This window comes from Elgaria multicarinata, chromosome 13, assembly GCF_023053635.1.
Source record: "Elgaria multicarinata webbii isolate HBS135686 ecotype San Diego chromosome 13, rElgMul1.1.pri, whole genome shotgun sequence".
Taxonomy (NCBI): Eukaryota; Metazoa; Chordata; class Lepidosauria; order Squamata; family Anguidae; genus Elgaria; species Elgaria multicarinata.
In genome coordinates, this window is record NC_086183.1 from 14,102,654 (window position 1) to 14,117,958 (window position 15,305).

Here is a 15,305-nt window from a genome sequence, read left to right on the forward strand (position 1 = left end):
GGAGTTGTAGGCTAAGCAGTTGGAGGCCTGCAGATGGCCCAAAGCCCTGACCTTGGGCAACCCAGTGGAAAATAAGCTCACCTTCCCTCCTTACACCCACCATGTCAACTTCCAAAGAAAACCGCCCCCCCACACACACACACACTGCTGCTTTGATGCTGAATTAGAACGCTGCTAGAATTCGCAGCAGGAATGCAGCTTCACCCAGGGCAATAACCTGGGAAGAGCTTGATGGTAGAAGCCACCGAGACCTGATCCACAAACGAGCTGGTTCTGTGGTGGCAAGTGTCACCCGAGAAGTGTCACGGGCTCAGACGCGCCACTCCCCACCCACTGATTCTTCAGAGAGGAACTACAGTGGCAGGAACCACAGCGTGGCCTTTGCTAAGTGGTTGCTCAGAATTCAAACCCACCCACTCCACACACTGTCCAGATGGACCCAGAACTTCAGGGCGCTGAAACGGAGAAGATGGTTTGCTCTCACTCTCCCAGTGCCGGACGGCGATTCCTGCAATGTCCGGAGACCATACCGAAGCGCTGACGGTGCTGTACAGATCGCCCCTTTCTGCCTGGGGTGAGAAATGTGTGCGGAACGACAATGTAGCACAGAGTGAAGGTTTCAAGGCTCGTTAGAAAAGTCACAGCCACCTGAGGATGTTAGCCACCCACCCCGCAGGTGGGAATCGTCCTTCAAACTCATGGTATCTGCCAAGTATTCCTAAAGGAAATTGGGAGGAAAGGACAGGGAATGGGAGGAGGTTTCCCTATGGCAACTCTGGGTGCTCCTCATTGCATGGGGCAGGGGCACACAGAGTCCTCTGCCGTTTCGGAAAAGACTGGGTTGGACAGGGGCCTCCTGGAGTCAGGGGGAGCTACTGGCGCGGCCTCCATGGCCACCTTCTATCAGGCCCAAAAGCCTGAGGCTTGGAGTGCCCGCAATGCGTCCGTGCGTGTGTGAATTATTAGCCTCGGAAGGAAGACTAGCAATCCTGGCCTCAATTCTTTAGCAGGTCACCCAAATCGTAGGCCTCAAATAAGTCGCTCACGCCCTCGCCCTCCTCCAGGCCCCACAGGTAGTCCTCTTGGTCGAGGGGAGGGGAGAAGCTGATGAAGGGCCCCGCGTCGCTGTAGGATGTGGAAGGGAGCTGGTCCTCCGTCTGCTGCAAGAGGTGGTGGGGCAGCTCCAGGAAGCCATCTTCCCCCTCCATCAGGCAGCTGGGCAGTTCCGTCTTCACAGACTCGGCTGGGGAAACAGGGGAGAGAGGCCGTGGGTGAGCAGAGCAAAGGGGGGAGCTCAGGGTCAGCCCTGTCAAGTACAGGCACACAGCTCAGCAGGGGCCCTCCTCCTGACCCCATGTCCTGTGCCTCTCTTTGAAAAGCTGGGCCCAGGAGCTGCCATTTTAAATCTCCCACAATGCTCCATAAGGATGCCACACTGCAAGGCATTGTGGGGAATTAAAACAGCGGCTTACTGGCCCAGCTGCTTGACACTACTAGCAAGTAAGCAGGAGTCCCCCACCCCACCCCACCCCACCCTCCAGAGGGTGTTTGGCCCAGGAGGACTCAATCTGGAGCCGGCCCTGGATGGAAGCCAGCTTGGAGACCATGGGTGGAATCATAGTAGAGTTGGAAGGGGCCTATAAGGCCATCGAGTCCAACCCCTGCTCATTGCAGGAATCCACCGTAAAGCATCCCTGACAGATGGTTGTCCAGCTGCCTCTTGAATGCCTCTAGAGTGGGAGAGCCCACCACCTCCCTAGGTAACTGGTTCCATTGTCGTACTGCTCTAACAGTCAGGAAGTTTTTCCTGATGTCCAGCTGGAATCTGGCTTCCTGTAACTTCAGCCCGTTATTCCGTGTCCTGCACTCTGGGAGGATCGAGAAGAGATCCTGTCCCTCCTCTGTGTGACAACCTTTTAAGTATTTGAAGAGTGCTATCATGTCTCCCCTCCATCTTCTCTTCTCCAGGCTAAACATGCCCAGTTCTTTCAGTCTCTCTTCATAGGGCTTTGTTTCCAGACCCCTGATCATCCTGGTTGCCCTCCTCTGAACCCCCTCCAGCTTGTCTGCGTCCTTCTTGAAGTGTGGTGCCCAGAACAGGGCGCAATACTCTAGATGAGGCCTGACCTGCATGCAACGTCCAGAACGAACAAATAGCTCCATAGGCACCCAGAAGTCAAGCCCTGCACAGCCTCCTGCTTTACCTTTCACTGTCGGTGGGTTGCTGCTCTCCGGATGCGCAGAAGCAGGGAAGGTGCCCTCCTTGGCTGGGCTCTCCTCCAGAATTTCTTCAGGGCACAGGTACACCTCGATGGGGCCGTTGCTGCTTTTCAGGTGGAGCTGGACATTCTCCTGGGCAGAAGTGAGATGGGAAACGGTATTCGTTAGCCTTCTCCAACCTGGTGCCCTCTGGGGTTCTCTATCCCTCCCCACCCCCACCTACTCAAACAGTCCAAGGAAGTTGTTTTCGGCTTAGCAACTTTTGTGGTCTTATTTACAGGGCTACGTAGAACCATCAAATGTTTCCGGTTTATTTTTTTACTTTTCTGTCTCGTCTTCCCTCTAAGAAGCTCACGCCAACACACTCTGTTCCCCATTTTATCCCTACTACCACTTGTGAGGTTGTCTGAGAGGCAGCGATAAAAAGCAGCGATAAAAAGCAATAAAGACTGATCTATTCCGGCAGGCCTATCCGGTGAAATTTTAGCATGCTTTAAGGATGTTTTAAAGATGTTTTAATCAAGTGTGGTATGTTTTTAATCACTTTTTAATGTGTATTTTATATCATGTTTTTATACCGTTTGTTTTATACTTTGAACGGTTTTAGGTTTTGTGAACTGCCTAGGGAGCTTCGGCGATTGGGCGGTATAGAAATGCAATAAAAATAAATAAATACCCAGCGAGCTTCACGGCTTTGTAAGGATTTGAACCTGGGTCTCGATGGCCCTTGCCCAACGCTCTTAACCCACTACACCTTACTGCCCTTCTCTGACCCTAACATATTTCAGAGAGCACGCAGGGGAGTTGCACGTCTGCATGCTTCCTAACGTCAAAATACAACGGTCACTCTCCTGCACGCTCCCTGACTCTCATCATACCTGCCAGGTGTGTGTGTGTCAACTCAAGACAGAGCACCTGACCTAGCCCTTTCCATGAAGCATCCCTCTGGAGCACTGTAGGGAATTAAAATGGCAGCTCCCAGACCAGGTCACTTCGTCCAAGGGAGGCACAGGGTAGGTGTCAGTGAAGGGTCCCCTGCAGGGCTGTAGGCCTTAGCAGCTGCCCAATGCTGCCAACTCTGAATGCTCCCCTTGCTCTGCTCACGCCCGGCCCTTCTCCTCTCTGTTTACCCCACGGAGTCCCTGGGAAAGAGGCACATCCATATCTGGGCTTATTAAGCTGAGCTACAATTGTACGAACGCAGCCATCGCCTCTCCCCCATCTCTTCTGCTGTGAAGTCACGCCGAATGCCCTAGGTGTAGAAGAGCTGGGTGCAAATCAGGAATGGCTCACTTACTTACACACGCTCCCACGGGGAGGGCGAAGGGCAATCTGCCCGCACCCTTTGCCCAGCTCCGCTCACCTCGCATACGTCTGGCACCTCCAGCCGAGTTTCCGGCGGGGCTCTGACCACAATCACCGTCTGTTCGTTGAAGTTGCTGATGGCACGGATATCCTGATATGTGACGTAGGCTAGCGTAAGACGCGAGGGGGTGAAGTTAAAGGAAACACCAGGCAGAGACGCAAGTACCCAAGTCGCAGAACTACTGGGGGAAGCTTTTACTATCTGGGAATAAAATAGCGTGTCTGATCTTTGTATCTCCTTTGAGGAATTTGGGGTGGGGTGGGGGAGCATGAGAATCAAGCAGACAGACAAGGTATTTATTCAAGTATCTCCCCTCCACTATAATTATGCACAGCTGAGTATTTCTGTATCTCTTTCAGCTCACGGGCTGAATTCAATTTTGGAGACGCTCTCAGGCGACATTCTGGCGGTGGGCAAGGCAGAAGGCGAAAGAGGCAGGGGCAAAATACCCGTGTATTTTAGCTTCCAGCTCTTACTACCAGCAACTGAGCTGTTCGAGCTTTTAGAATGGGGAAAAAATGGCAAGAGCTTTGAAACAACCAAACAACCACATGGCTGTGGAGAAAGGGGGCTCGGCCATCTGGGGAACCCCGAAGGGATGGATTGGGACCCCGGGCAGGTCGGATTTGGCTCGCAGGACCACGGTACTACACATGGCCAATTAATGTCAGACCTCCTCACTGCACCAAAATATGGGGGTGAGTTAAACCATGACCTCGAACAAAAGCCAGAGATTTAAGCTAGACCTCCTACATATCTGGATCAGAATTAGAAACGATTTTGACTGAGGGCTGCTCAGATTCAGAAAAAACGAGACTCACAGCAGACTGAAGTCCCTCTGGAAGTACAGCATGGACTATAGCCCTTTGCAAATTGTACCATTCCAGGGAGCATGCAGGGGTGTTGCATGTTTGCATGCTCCCTTATGTTAAAATACAACAGCAGCCACCTTCCTTTCATATAGAAAAGTTGCATGTCAAGGGAATGAACCAGTCTCTATACAGTGCAACCAAAGAGCTTTCTACAGGCAGGGATTACAGCAGAACCTGGTGAAGATCTGGCAGGGAAAAAGCCAGTGGGGAAAGGGAGAAGAATTGCCTTCTCCTTCCCATCCTGGCTGGAAGGGCTATTGGCGCCTGTTTATTCTGTACACAGAGCTCAGCTCGCAGACCTCCCACCCATCTGCTCCTTCAGATCCTCATGCTCAAAAGGATATCTCTGGTTCGTTTCGTCGTCCGTCAGGTGCTTCAACTGAAGCGTGCATTCATGAATGAGTTTGTCCAACACCCTCTCGGTCCTGGAGAAGTCCGCCAGGTCCTGCCGCAGCGTCTGCTGCTTCGTCGTCACAGAGGAGTCCTCAAAAATCCCCGTGCCCCTGGGTAGAAAGTTCAGCAAATTATATATATATATATATATATATATATATATATATATATATATATATATCACTTGAGCCAACTTTGGGTTTCAAAATCCTGGCGCTGTGCAGGATGTCTCTGAGCCTATGCAGAGAGCAAAGGTTGGGTTTTTCTTATTCTTTCAGGAGGCAGGAAATAATAATAAAAAGAAGATTTAAGGACATTGATTCTGAGATTGTATGTCTTTTGCCTTGTAAAGGAACCAGAATGTTGGGTTCTGGTGGTGGTGTTTTTTTAAAAGAAAATAACAAGAGAAACAACAGATCCAAATAGTGTTGGAACACTATCTTGTATAACAGGGGTGGCCCTCTGAATGTTTTGGCCTATGACTCCCATAATCCCTCAGAATTGACTATGCTGCCTAGGGCTGATGGGAGCTGTAGGCCAAAACGTCTGGAGGACCACAAGTTTCCTACCCCCGTTATAAAAGATAGAGGAAGAAGGGGAGGAAATACAGCATATACAATTCAAGGCTTATAAGCCCTCCATGAGACTCTTATGGGAGATTTGTGTCTCCCCCTTAAGAAGAGGGACCAGAGCTCAGTGGTGGAACCACAGAGTTGGAGGGAGCTTTCAAGGCCACCTAGTCCAGCCCTCAGCTCAACACAGGTCATCCAAAACTACAGCATCTCCAGCACATGACCACCCAGCCTCTGCCTGGAGGCTTCCAGCAAGGAAGAAGCCACCATTCTTCTAGGTTAGCCTTGCCCAACCTGGTGCCACATCTCCAATTGTTTCACAATCAGGAGGGCCACCACTGAGAAGGCCCTCCTCTCCCTTGTGGCCCTCCTCCGAACCTCCCTCAGAGGAGGCGACTGGGTTGTAGTCCAACACACAGGCTTGAGGGTTGTGTGCTATCTCCAGTATTCGAGGCAGTAAGCCTGGGTGCACCAGTTGCTGGGGAACATGGCTGGGAGGGTGCTGTTGCACCATGTCCTGCTTGTTCATCCCTGGCCGATGGCTGCTTGACCACTGTGTGAGCAGAGTGCTGGACTAGATGGACCCTTGGTCTGATCCAGCATCGGAGCTCTTGTTATGTTCTCTTTCTCCCCTCCCTTAAAGCAAGTATCATACTACCCTTATACAAATCTATGGTGCGACCACACTTAGAATACTGCGTACAGTTCTAGTCACCACACCTAAAAAAGGATATTATAGAGCTGGAAAAAGTGCAGAAAAGAGCAACTAAAATGATTAAGGAGCATCTCCCCTATGAGGGAAGGTTACATCAACTGGGATTGTTTAGCTTGGAAAAAGAGAGGCTAAGGGGAGACCTGATAGAGGTGTACAAAATTATGCACGGTGTGGAGAATGTGGATAGGGGGACATTTTCCTCCCTCTCTCAAAATACTAGAACCCGGGGTCATCCCATGAAGCTGATCGGTGGGAGATCCAGGACAAATAAAAGGAAGTACTTCTTCACACAGCGCATAGTTAAATTATGGAACTCACTACCACAGGATGTGGTGATGGCCACCAATCTGGATGGCTTTAAAAGGGGGTTGAATAAATTCCTGGAGGCAAACGCTAACAATGGCTACTAGCCTTGATGGTTGTGTGCTATCTCCGGTATTCGAGGCAGTAAGCCTGGGTGCACCAGTTGCTGGGGAACATGGCTGGGAGGGTGCTGTTGCACCATGTCCTGCTTGTTCATCCCTGGCCGATGGCTGGCTGGCCACTGTGTGAACTGAGTGCTAGACTAGATGGACCCTTGATCTGATCCAGCATCAGGGCCGTTCTTATGTTCGCCGCTTGTTAGCAAAATCCATGCCATGAGGCACCACCCAGGATCCCCAAGATACTTACATCCACTGGATGTTGTTCTTGGATTTCTTGCGGATGAGCTGGATCCCCTCCAGGACGTTGGTGATGTCATAGATGCGGCGCTTCTGGACGTCCAGCACCTCAGCGGCCCGGTTCAGGTCCAGCACCCCATCCTCGGACTCGCTGAGCAGGTGAATGAACTTCTTGGTCAGCAGGCCGAGAGACGTGTCATAGCGGGTCTTCTCTCCGGGTGACTTGGGAGCTGGAGAACAAAGTAGGAGATTCATCGGAGCTCGTAGAGAAGTACGCTGATTTGGGACCCAAAGTTTCTATCCCTCATTGCTGTAGAGGCCTTGATCAGCAACCATCTTTTTACGGGTGGGTCACAGCACCCTCACTTAAAAACAGTAGTGGGAAAATTTCTCTCCCAGAACCCACTGGGAGTCACACACCCCATCCTGCCAAAACGGCCACCTCCACACCACCAAATTGACTTCCAGGAGCGTGATTCTGCTTTCAAACGAGGCGTGTGGTTTTTCTCGTGCCTCATCTTAAAGGGAAAACCCGTCCTTTTTGCTGTCGCGTTTGGGTGTTTCTTTGTAACTTTTCTATCCTGGCATTTCCTCCAAGGAGCCCAAGACGGTCTGCATGATCCTCCCCTCCTCTCCGTTTTGTTCTCACGACAATCATACTAGGTAGATTAGGCGGCCAAAGTCAGCGACTGGCCCAAAAGGCTCCCAGTGAGATTTAGGGCCAAATGGGCCCCTGAAACTGCATTCTCCCGAGCTCCAGCCCAACGTTTTCACCACACCACAATGGCTCTCAAATGCTCTATCACCAGTGGCAGATGTAGGAACTGCCCCCAAAAAAAGAAAAGAAAAAAGGCCAGGGGGTTGCAGGCGTTGCCCAGCCCTGCTCTAAATATACATCCGACCTAAGGTGTCCAGATGCAAAACAGGATGGGGCTCCTACACCTTTAGCAGGCGGCTGAAATTCCCTCTTCTCCATAACTATTAAAGGTGCAGGAGCTCCTGTCCTCTTTTACATCTGGTCAACCTACTCCTACCTCTAGGTTGACAATTGGTGGTGGGGGGCATCTGTGAGTGTGCATGAGAGAGGAGAGGGCTAAGACCTGTTGGTCTCTGAAGGGGGCTACAATAGTTTTGGTTGTTCCTCCTAAACAATAACGCTCTTTCGAAGCTTACTTATGCCAAAAATTGGGTTTGTGTCTCCCTCTAGTGGCAGATTGGTTCCAGTCCAGTTATTCTTACTGCCCTGCATGTAGCTGTAATAGCGCCAGTCTGAAAAGAACATCCCCACGAAACGGGGGGCGGGGGAGAGAGGATTTCTTTCTATACATTTAGTTGGGCGTAGGGGGGCAGTTTACTATCAAGACAAGGAAGCAGAGGGTAAAACTTCAGCTCCTTTTTAAAAATATACAACAAGCTTTGCTGCCCCTTCAAGTGGCCGCGGATGGGGCAGCAACGAACACCCCCGTCCTATTCTTCACTACTAAAAAATGCCCCCATGGGAATGTCACAACATCATGATATTGTGTTGTTCCCAGAGGCACTGTAAGGTAACCAAGAAAGTTGGCCACCCCCACCATGCAATGCCCCAAATCTGTGTAACGCAGTTTCCTAAGATCAGCTAATATGCAAGCTGCTTGTGGCCTGAAAGGAAAAAGAGCCAAATTGCACAAGACACTGGGTGGTCGCCTCAAAGGACAATTCAAGCTCCCACAGGCGACCACACAACTAGCCTTTTAGAAGCTGGATTGATTCCACTTCTGCTAGGCAGGGCAAGCAGCCATAGAGAGCAGTGAAGACCTATCTCCTCTCTTTCTCTGGCTTCATCTACACCAAGCAGAATATTGCACTATGAAAGTGGTATATAAAAGACAGGAACCATACCAAGAAGGATACAGCGGTATGACAGCAGTCTATGGTATGTGTTAATGGGCCTCAACAGTTGTCGGTGCACTTCAATACCACTAAAAAGCAGTAGTGTGGCTCCTGCCTTTTATATAGCGCTTTCATAGTGCAATATCTTGCTTGGTGTAGACTAGGCCTCTCTCTCTCTGTATGGGAGGGATGTGTGTATATACAGATATATATGCATACATATACAAACACACACACGAGAGAGAGCTTCCCATACACACACACACTTTAGTTTGACCATATGAACCATATGAAAAAGAGGACAGGGTTCCTGTATCTTTAACAGTTGTATAGAAAAGGGAATTTCAGCAGGTGTCACTTGTATGCATGCAGCACCTGATGAAATTCCCTCTTCATCACAACAGTTAAAGCTGCAGGAGCCCTGCCCTAGAGTGCATCTGGTCACTCAAAAGAGGGAAGGGCTCCTGCAGCTTTAACTGTTGTGATGAAGAGATTTCACCAGGTGCTTTATTCATAACAATGACATCTGCTGAAATCCTCTTTTCTACGCAACTGTTAAAGATACAGGGGCCTTGTCCTTCTTTTCAAATGGTTACCCTAGTTTATCCCAGTTTTTGCAGGGGGGCTCCCACCTCTGTCGTGTGGCCCCTAGATAATTCCCCCCAAGGGGATGCCGTGCTTGGGCTAAGAAAAGGCTCCACATCAACTGGACTAGAAACTTGATTTAATTTAAAAAATAAATAAAAACGAAGTATTTCCACATGCACCCCATTTAGTACTTCTGGTTCCACTTACTTTTGGGACTAGGGATGTGGGGGAGTGTCCTTCCCTTGCCCTTTGGCGTCCGAAATTCTGGGATGCCCTGCTGCCCTGTTCCTTCTAGATCTAGCTTCCTTTTGGCCTAGAAAGGTGGGAGGGAGGGAGAGAGAGAAAGAGAGAGAGAGAGAGAGAGAGAGAGAGAGAGAGAGAGAGACCACCATGGTTAGGTTACTGAAATGAGCTCAAAGAACAGAACAGCTCACAATTGGTTATTAAGATTTGCATAGCAGATTTTTCATTTTTCAGGTTAGTATTTTTTCATGACTTAAAAAAATATTAAAGCAGGGGGAGGAGGGGCAAATCAGAATAAAAAAACTGGACGACCACTCAAAATTTGGGGGGAAATCAAGATATATCATAATCTCCTTGAGTGGCAGAAATCTCTCCCACAACTCAGTAAGGGGGAAATGGGTTTTGTATAATTAAATTACATCCTTGCTACCGCAGTCTTGGGCCTCTGCTTGAGAATTATTGAAAAACCAGCCTTCTAGTTTCAAATCAGAGAAGTAGAAAGGTTTTTCTCATTTAACCAACAAGGCAAAGTCACGTCAGTTTCCAGGTTTAGTGGTTGTTTTCCAGGCTCACCTCAAGAGTCCTGGTCTTAACCAGTTCTTTGCATGTTTACTCAGAAGTGTCCTAGTGTGTTCAGTGAAGCTTACTCCCTTGTACGCATGCTCTGGATTCCAGCCGCAATAATTTAGGACCATGACACTCGAAGGATGGCCTTTTCCCATATAAACCATTAAGAACTGTATCAGAGGCCCTTCTCTAATATTCCATCATCGTCAGAGGTATGGATGATGGGCATGCAAAACAGGGCCTTGTTTGTGGTAGCCCCTGAACCGTAGAACCCCCTTCCTGGGCATATGCACCAATTGCTTTCGGCAAGCTGTTTCTTCTTCCAGTAGGCTTTTTTATCCTCAACGTTTGCTGTGTTCTGCTGCTATTTCGGTGATGGGGACAACCTGATGCCCTCCAGATATTTTGAAATACACCTGGGAGCAGCTCTTGGGAGCTGCATTCCAGTAGTGGGTGAAGCCAAAGGCAAAATAGGGTAAGGCCCAAGGAAAATAGCCAGGCCCAAAATACAAGATGACGATGATGATGATAGCAGCATATTTTTAGATTAAAGCTCTGGCTGCCGTGCAAAACCAGGAAAACCACCAAATGATCACCAGTAAAGGAGCGGGAAGGGGTGGAGCTAAAGGAAGGGGGTGTGGCCATCTGGGGAACTGGGAAGGGCTGGAGTTTAACCCCAGGTGGGCTGGATTGAGCACACAGGCCTGAGTTTCTGTACCTGTCTTATAGGGCACCCGTGGGCTTTTCTCTCCCCCCTCCCATGCTTTTAAAGATATCCATGAAACGGTTAGAGGGAGATCATCTGGACACTTGGGGTGAGATGTCACCAATATGCAGGTGACATCCATTCGCTTGCTATATGCATTTCCACAGGGGCGGGGCATGCTGAGAATTGGCATGGACAAAAGATTATCCCCAAGACCAGTTTAAAGAGTGAGCAATGCCCATGATCAAGCGCTGTTGTGTTTTGTTTTTAAAGCAAGTTGCTAGTAGCACATCATACATTCTAAACAGAAGATCTTTACATGGCTTGGGACCACAATACCGACGTAACGCCTTTCCCATCATGAACCTACCCATATACTACGTTCAACATTTAAGGCCCTTCTCTGGGTGCCTACTCTGAGGGAAGCTTGGAGGACGGCAACAAGGGAGAGGGCCTTTTCTGTGGTGGCCCCCCAATTATGGATTGACCTCCCCAACGAGGCCTGCCTGGTGCCAACATTGATATTTTTTCGGTGCCAGGTTAAAACTTTTCTCTTTTCCCAGGCATTTAGCAATATGTAATGAGCTTTACTGATCCCAGATTTGTTTTTAAAGCTGTTTATAGTTGTTTTAAATGTGTATGTTGTACGTTTTTGAAGTTTTAAATTTTGTATATTGTTTTTAAGTGTTTTAATCTTATGTAAACTGTCCAGAGAGCTTCGCCTATGGGGTGGTATACAAATGTTAATAATAAGAATCATCATTTTTGCCTGAGACCCTAGAGTAGAAAATATTAGGGGTGTGCACGGACCCCCCACTCCGCTTCACTTTAAGATCCGCCATTTTCGGATCGGCCCACTCCGCCCCGCCCCCACTCCGCTCCGCTCGGAGCTCCGGATCTGGATCGGAGCTCCGGTCCCCCCCCTATAGGGGGGGTTACCGGGCCTCGCCGCCCATGCGGCGACGGCGGCAGAGCCCGGTAAGGAGGAGGGGGGCCTTACCTGCCTCCGTCCGTGGTCCGTCACCGTCTTCAATTGAGCCCGTGGTTCCCCCAGGAAGTCTGGGCCGCAAGTGCGGCCCAGACTTCCTGCTGGAACCACGGGCTCAATTGGAGACGCTGACGGACCGCGGACGGAGGCAGGTAAGGGAGAGGAGGGCGGGGGGGTTACCGGGCCCTGCCGCCATCGCCGCCCATGCGGCGACAGCGGCAGAGCCCGGTAAGGGACCAAGGGGGAGGGGGGCCTTACCTGCCTCCGTCCATGGTCCTTCGCCGTCTTCAATTGAGCCCGTGGTTCCACCAGGAAGTCTGGGCCGCAAGTGCGGCCCAGACTTCCTGCTGGAACCATGGGCTCAATTGGAGACGCTGATGGACCGCGGACGGAGGCAGGTAAGGGAGAGGAGGGCGGGGGCGTTACCGGGCCTTGCTGCCGTCGCCGCATGGGCGACAGCGACAGCGGCAGGGCCCGGTAAACCCCACTTACCTTTCCGGCGGAGCTCCGGATCGAGGCGAAGGATCCGCCTTCACCTCGATCCTCTTCGCCACGCTCCGCCGGCCCCCCCAATCCTCTTCGCCTCCGCCTTAAGGGCAGGCGAAGCCCCCCGCTCCGCTACTGCTTCTCCGGTCCGATTAGAAGCGGAGCACAACCCTAGAAAATATTAAGTTGTGGAAAAAGAGGGGAAAAGCACCATGAAAAGGCTATGAGAAAAAGAGGAGACTAGCTCTGGTGCTATGAAATGTCAAAAGAGGTTTATTTTTCTCATCTGAATTGTAAAAAATGTTCAAAAAACTTTCAACCGAACTTGTAGAAACGCTCAACATTTCGGATCTGGAGATCCTTCGTCAGGAGCTTTACACCGAAATGAATTACTTTTTGAAGTGATTATCAATTGGAAACCTTTTAGATATTTTTTACAAGACCGCAGTCGTGTTCATTCTGCCTCCATCAGCAGTCAAACTGTCACCGTTTTCCACATTCACAGAACAGTTTGACTGCTGACGGAGACAGAACGAACACGACTGCAGACTTGTAAAAAAATATCTAAAAGGTTTCCAATTGACAATCACTTCAAAAAGTCATTCATTTTAGTGTAAAGCGCCTGACGAAGGATTTCCAGATCCGAAACGTTGAGAGTTTCTACAAGTTTGGTTGAAAGTTTTTTGAACATTTTTTACATTTCGGATAAGAAAAATAAAGAAACCTCTTTTGACATTTCATAGCACCAGAGCTAGTCTCCTCTTTTTCTCATAGAAAATATTAAGGCCAAACAAGTCAGCGGTCTGACTTTTATTTCATTTCTTTAGATTCAAGACGCACGTTCTGCTCTGCCATCTTAAGCATTTCTGCAGATGATGCAAATTCATTTAACTTGCACGCTCCATCCAGGACACAAAACACGGCTGATGCGGTGCAGAACGCCCAGGCTTTTCTTTTGCTTTAAGCAAAATTCCCCAAGCCCCGACTTCCCCTTCCATAAGCAGTTGCAGAAACGGAGCGCTTGTCCAAGGCAGCAGCCGGTTTGCAGGAAGCTCGTGGCACTGCTGCTGCGTTTCAGGATCAGGTTTGCAGCAATGCCCTCCTGCCAACGAAGTGCCTTGTCCAGTGTCTCAGAGAGAAAGCGAGAGACAGAGAGAATCAAGCCAGAGAGTTTACACAAGTCACGGTCTGTTAGGAACAGCGGATTCTGAGACCTTGCAGCTGTTCGGCCAGGGGTGACCATACAGAGAAGGGGGATGCTGCCATGTGTGTGTGTGGACTCATGGAAGGGCACCTGTCCTAGCCCTTTCCAACTGCTAGCTGGCGCAACGTACGGAAAACAACCAACAGGGAAAATAAGAAAAAAATAATACAGCAGCACAAAAGCAACCAGCTCCCCTATCGCTTCCTGCCCACTTCCTGCCTGGTGGCCAAACCGCTCCCATGCCGCCTGCCATCCTCCTCAAGTGCTTCCTCTCCCCGCTACTGGATCACTCAGGCGAACGCCAGCGGTGGCAGCGAACTGGGTGGCTGAGTCCCCAGGAAGAGGTGGAGGGAGGGAAGGCAAGAGGGCACCGGTTGCCCCAGCCTCTACTTGAGGTCTGAATCTGTGCGAGACGGGTGGAGGCAGCATAAAAACATGTGGACTTAACCATCAGGATTCAGGCCAGACTATTGAAAGGAAGTCAGTAGAGCACATAGTTTGCATGCAAAAATGTCCCAGGTCCAATCTCTGGCAACTCTAGGTAGGTCTAGGAAAAATGCTCATGGTAGACAATACTGAATTCAAGGGACCAACAATCATGGCTTAGTAAAAAGCAGCTGCCTAGAGTGTGTACTGCCAGTGAGACTTTTTATATTCTGTGTGCTAAGTAACAAATGATACAGATAGACGTTTGCCTCGTTTTTGCAGAAAGCTGCTCCGTATGTATGCAGGGCCCAAGAGCCGTTTCAGAAATCAGTGTCAGAATCCTGGCTTACTGTGCATGCAGCCAGCTTGCGCCTGTTGGTTCTTCCCACTGTGAGTGGCTAAGCAAACCAGAAATGGCCCTTGGCCGTGCTGGCTGGGAATGATGGGATTTGGAGTCCAACATGTCTGGAGAACACCAAGTTGGGGAAGGCTGGTTTCAGCATGTCGACTGAACCAAAGATGCCTGTTAGTTGCTAGGATTGATAAACCAAGAACAAAACCTGGTTTACAATCCTGGTTTGTAAACAGGGCAACAAGCCAGGATTCTGGGTTTGGATAACACACTAAAACTATTTCTGGTTTGATTAGCTCAAGGGTGGTCAAAAGGTAGATCGCCAGATGTTTTGGTCTGCAATACCCAGAAGCCCTGATCAGCATGGCCAATGCTCAGGAATTCTGGGATTTTATTCGTGTCTTTAAATTATTCCAGGATTGAAGGGTTCAAAAGAAGTAGAAGAAGCAGCAGCAAGACAGTCAGGTCTATATTGTACTGCTGTATTGGCAGTGAAGCCTCTTGACACTAATCAGAGAAACTGATGGGATGGCGCGGAATGTTAAAAAACATTTCAACATCTAAGATTACGAAGCTTCAGAATGTCCTACAGTCCACTTTCTGTAAAAGAAGCAAAAGTTGTCAATTGGGCTGGACTTAGAACCTCAACACTGGACCTAGAGACAGGAGCAGTTTTGTGGGACAGGCTGAGGACTAGGCAGGAGTCCCAAGAAGAGAATATCAAGAGGCAAAGTGGAAGGGTGCAGAGAAGGCTATGGAATGAGAAACACAAATTTGATAAATATTAAATAGAGGCGGCGGCACCAAGAGCTTGTGTTGCCTAGAAGGAAATCCTATTAATTATGGCCTCCACCGTCCTTTCAGCACTTGGACCATAGGATCATAGAATAGTAGAGTTGGAAGGGGCCTAAAAGGCCATCGAGTCCAACCCCCTATGGAGGCACTGAAGGCCAAGCAACTGGTATGTGTACACGAGTATAAAATTGATCCACAGCTGCAACCTATACCTTTATTTGATTAACCAGTTAAAATCTGTTTAATCAGGAAACAGTTTTTAAAAAGTTATTTTTCAT

General features: G+C 49.4%; 1 protein-coding gene across 1 annotated transcript in view; it reads right to left on the reverse strand.

The window, feature by feature from the left end:
* Positions 1 to 995: 995 nt before the first annotated feature.
* The window catches only part of E2F2 (E2F transcription factor 2), a 37,842-nt gene continuing 23,532 nt past the window's right edge, over positions 996 to 15,305 (reverse strand). Inside the window, exons 2-7 of the mRNA XM_063139926.1 lie at positions 9,468 to 9,573; positions 6,811 to 7,030; positions 4,803 to 4,961; positions 3,584 to 3,698; positions 2,205 to 2,352; positions 996 to 1,243 (exon numbers count right to left, since the gene is read on the reverse strand). Of these exons, the coding sequence (XP_062995996.1) occupies positions 996 to 1,243; positions 2,205 to 2,352; positions 3,584 to 3,698; positions 4,803 to 4,961; positions 6,811 to 7,030; positions 9,468 to 9,573 (996 nt within the window). The remainder of the gene's footprint in view (positions 1,244 to 2,204; positions 2,353 to 3,583; positions 3,699 to 4,802; positions 4,962 to 6,810; positions 7,031 to 9,467; positions 9,574 to 15,305) is intronic.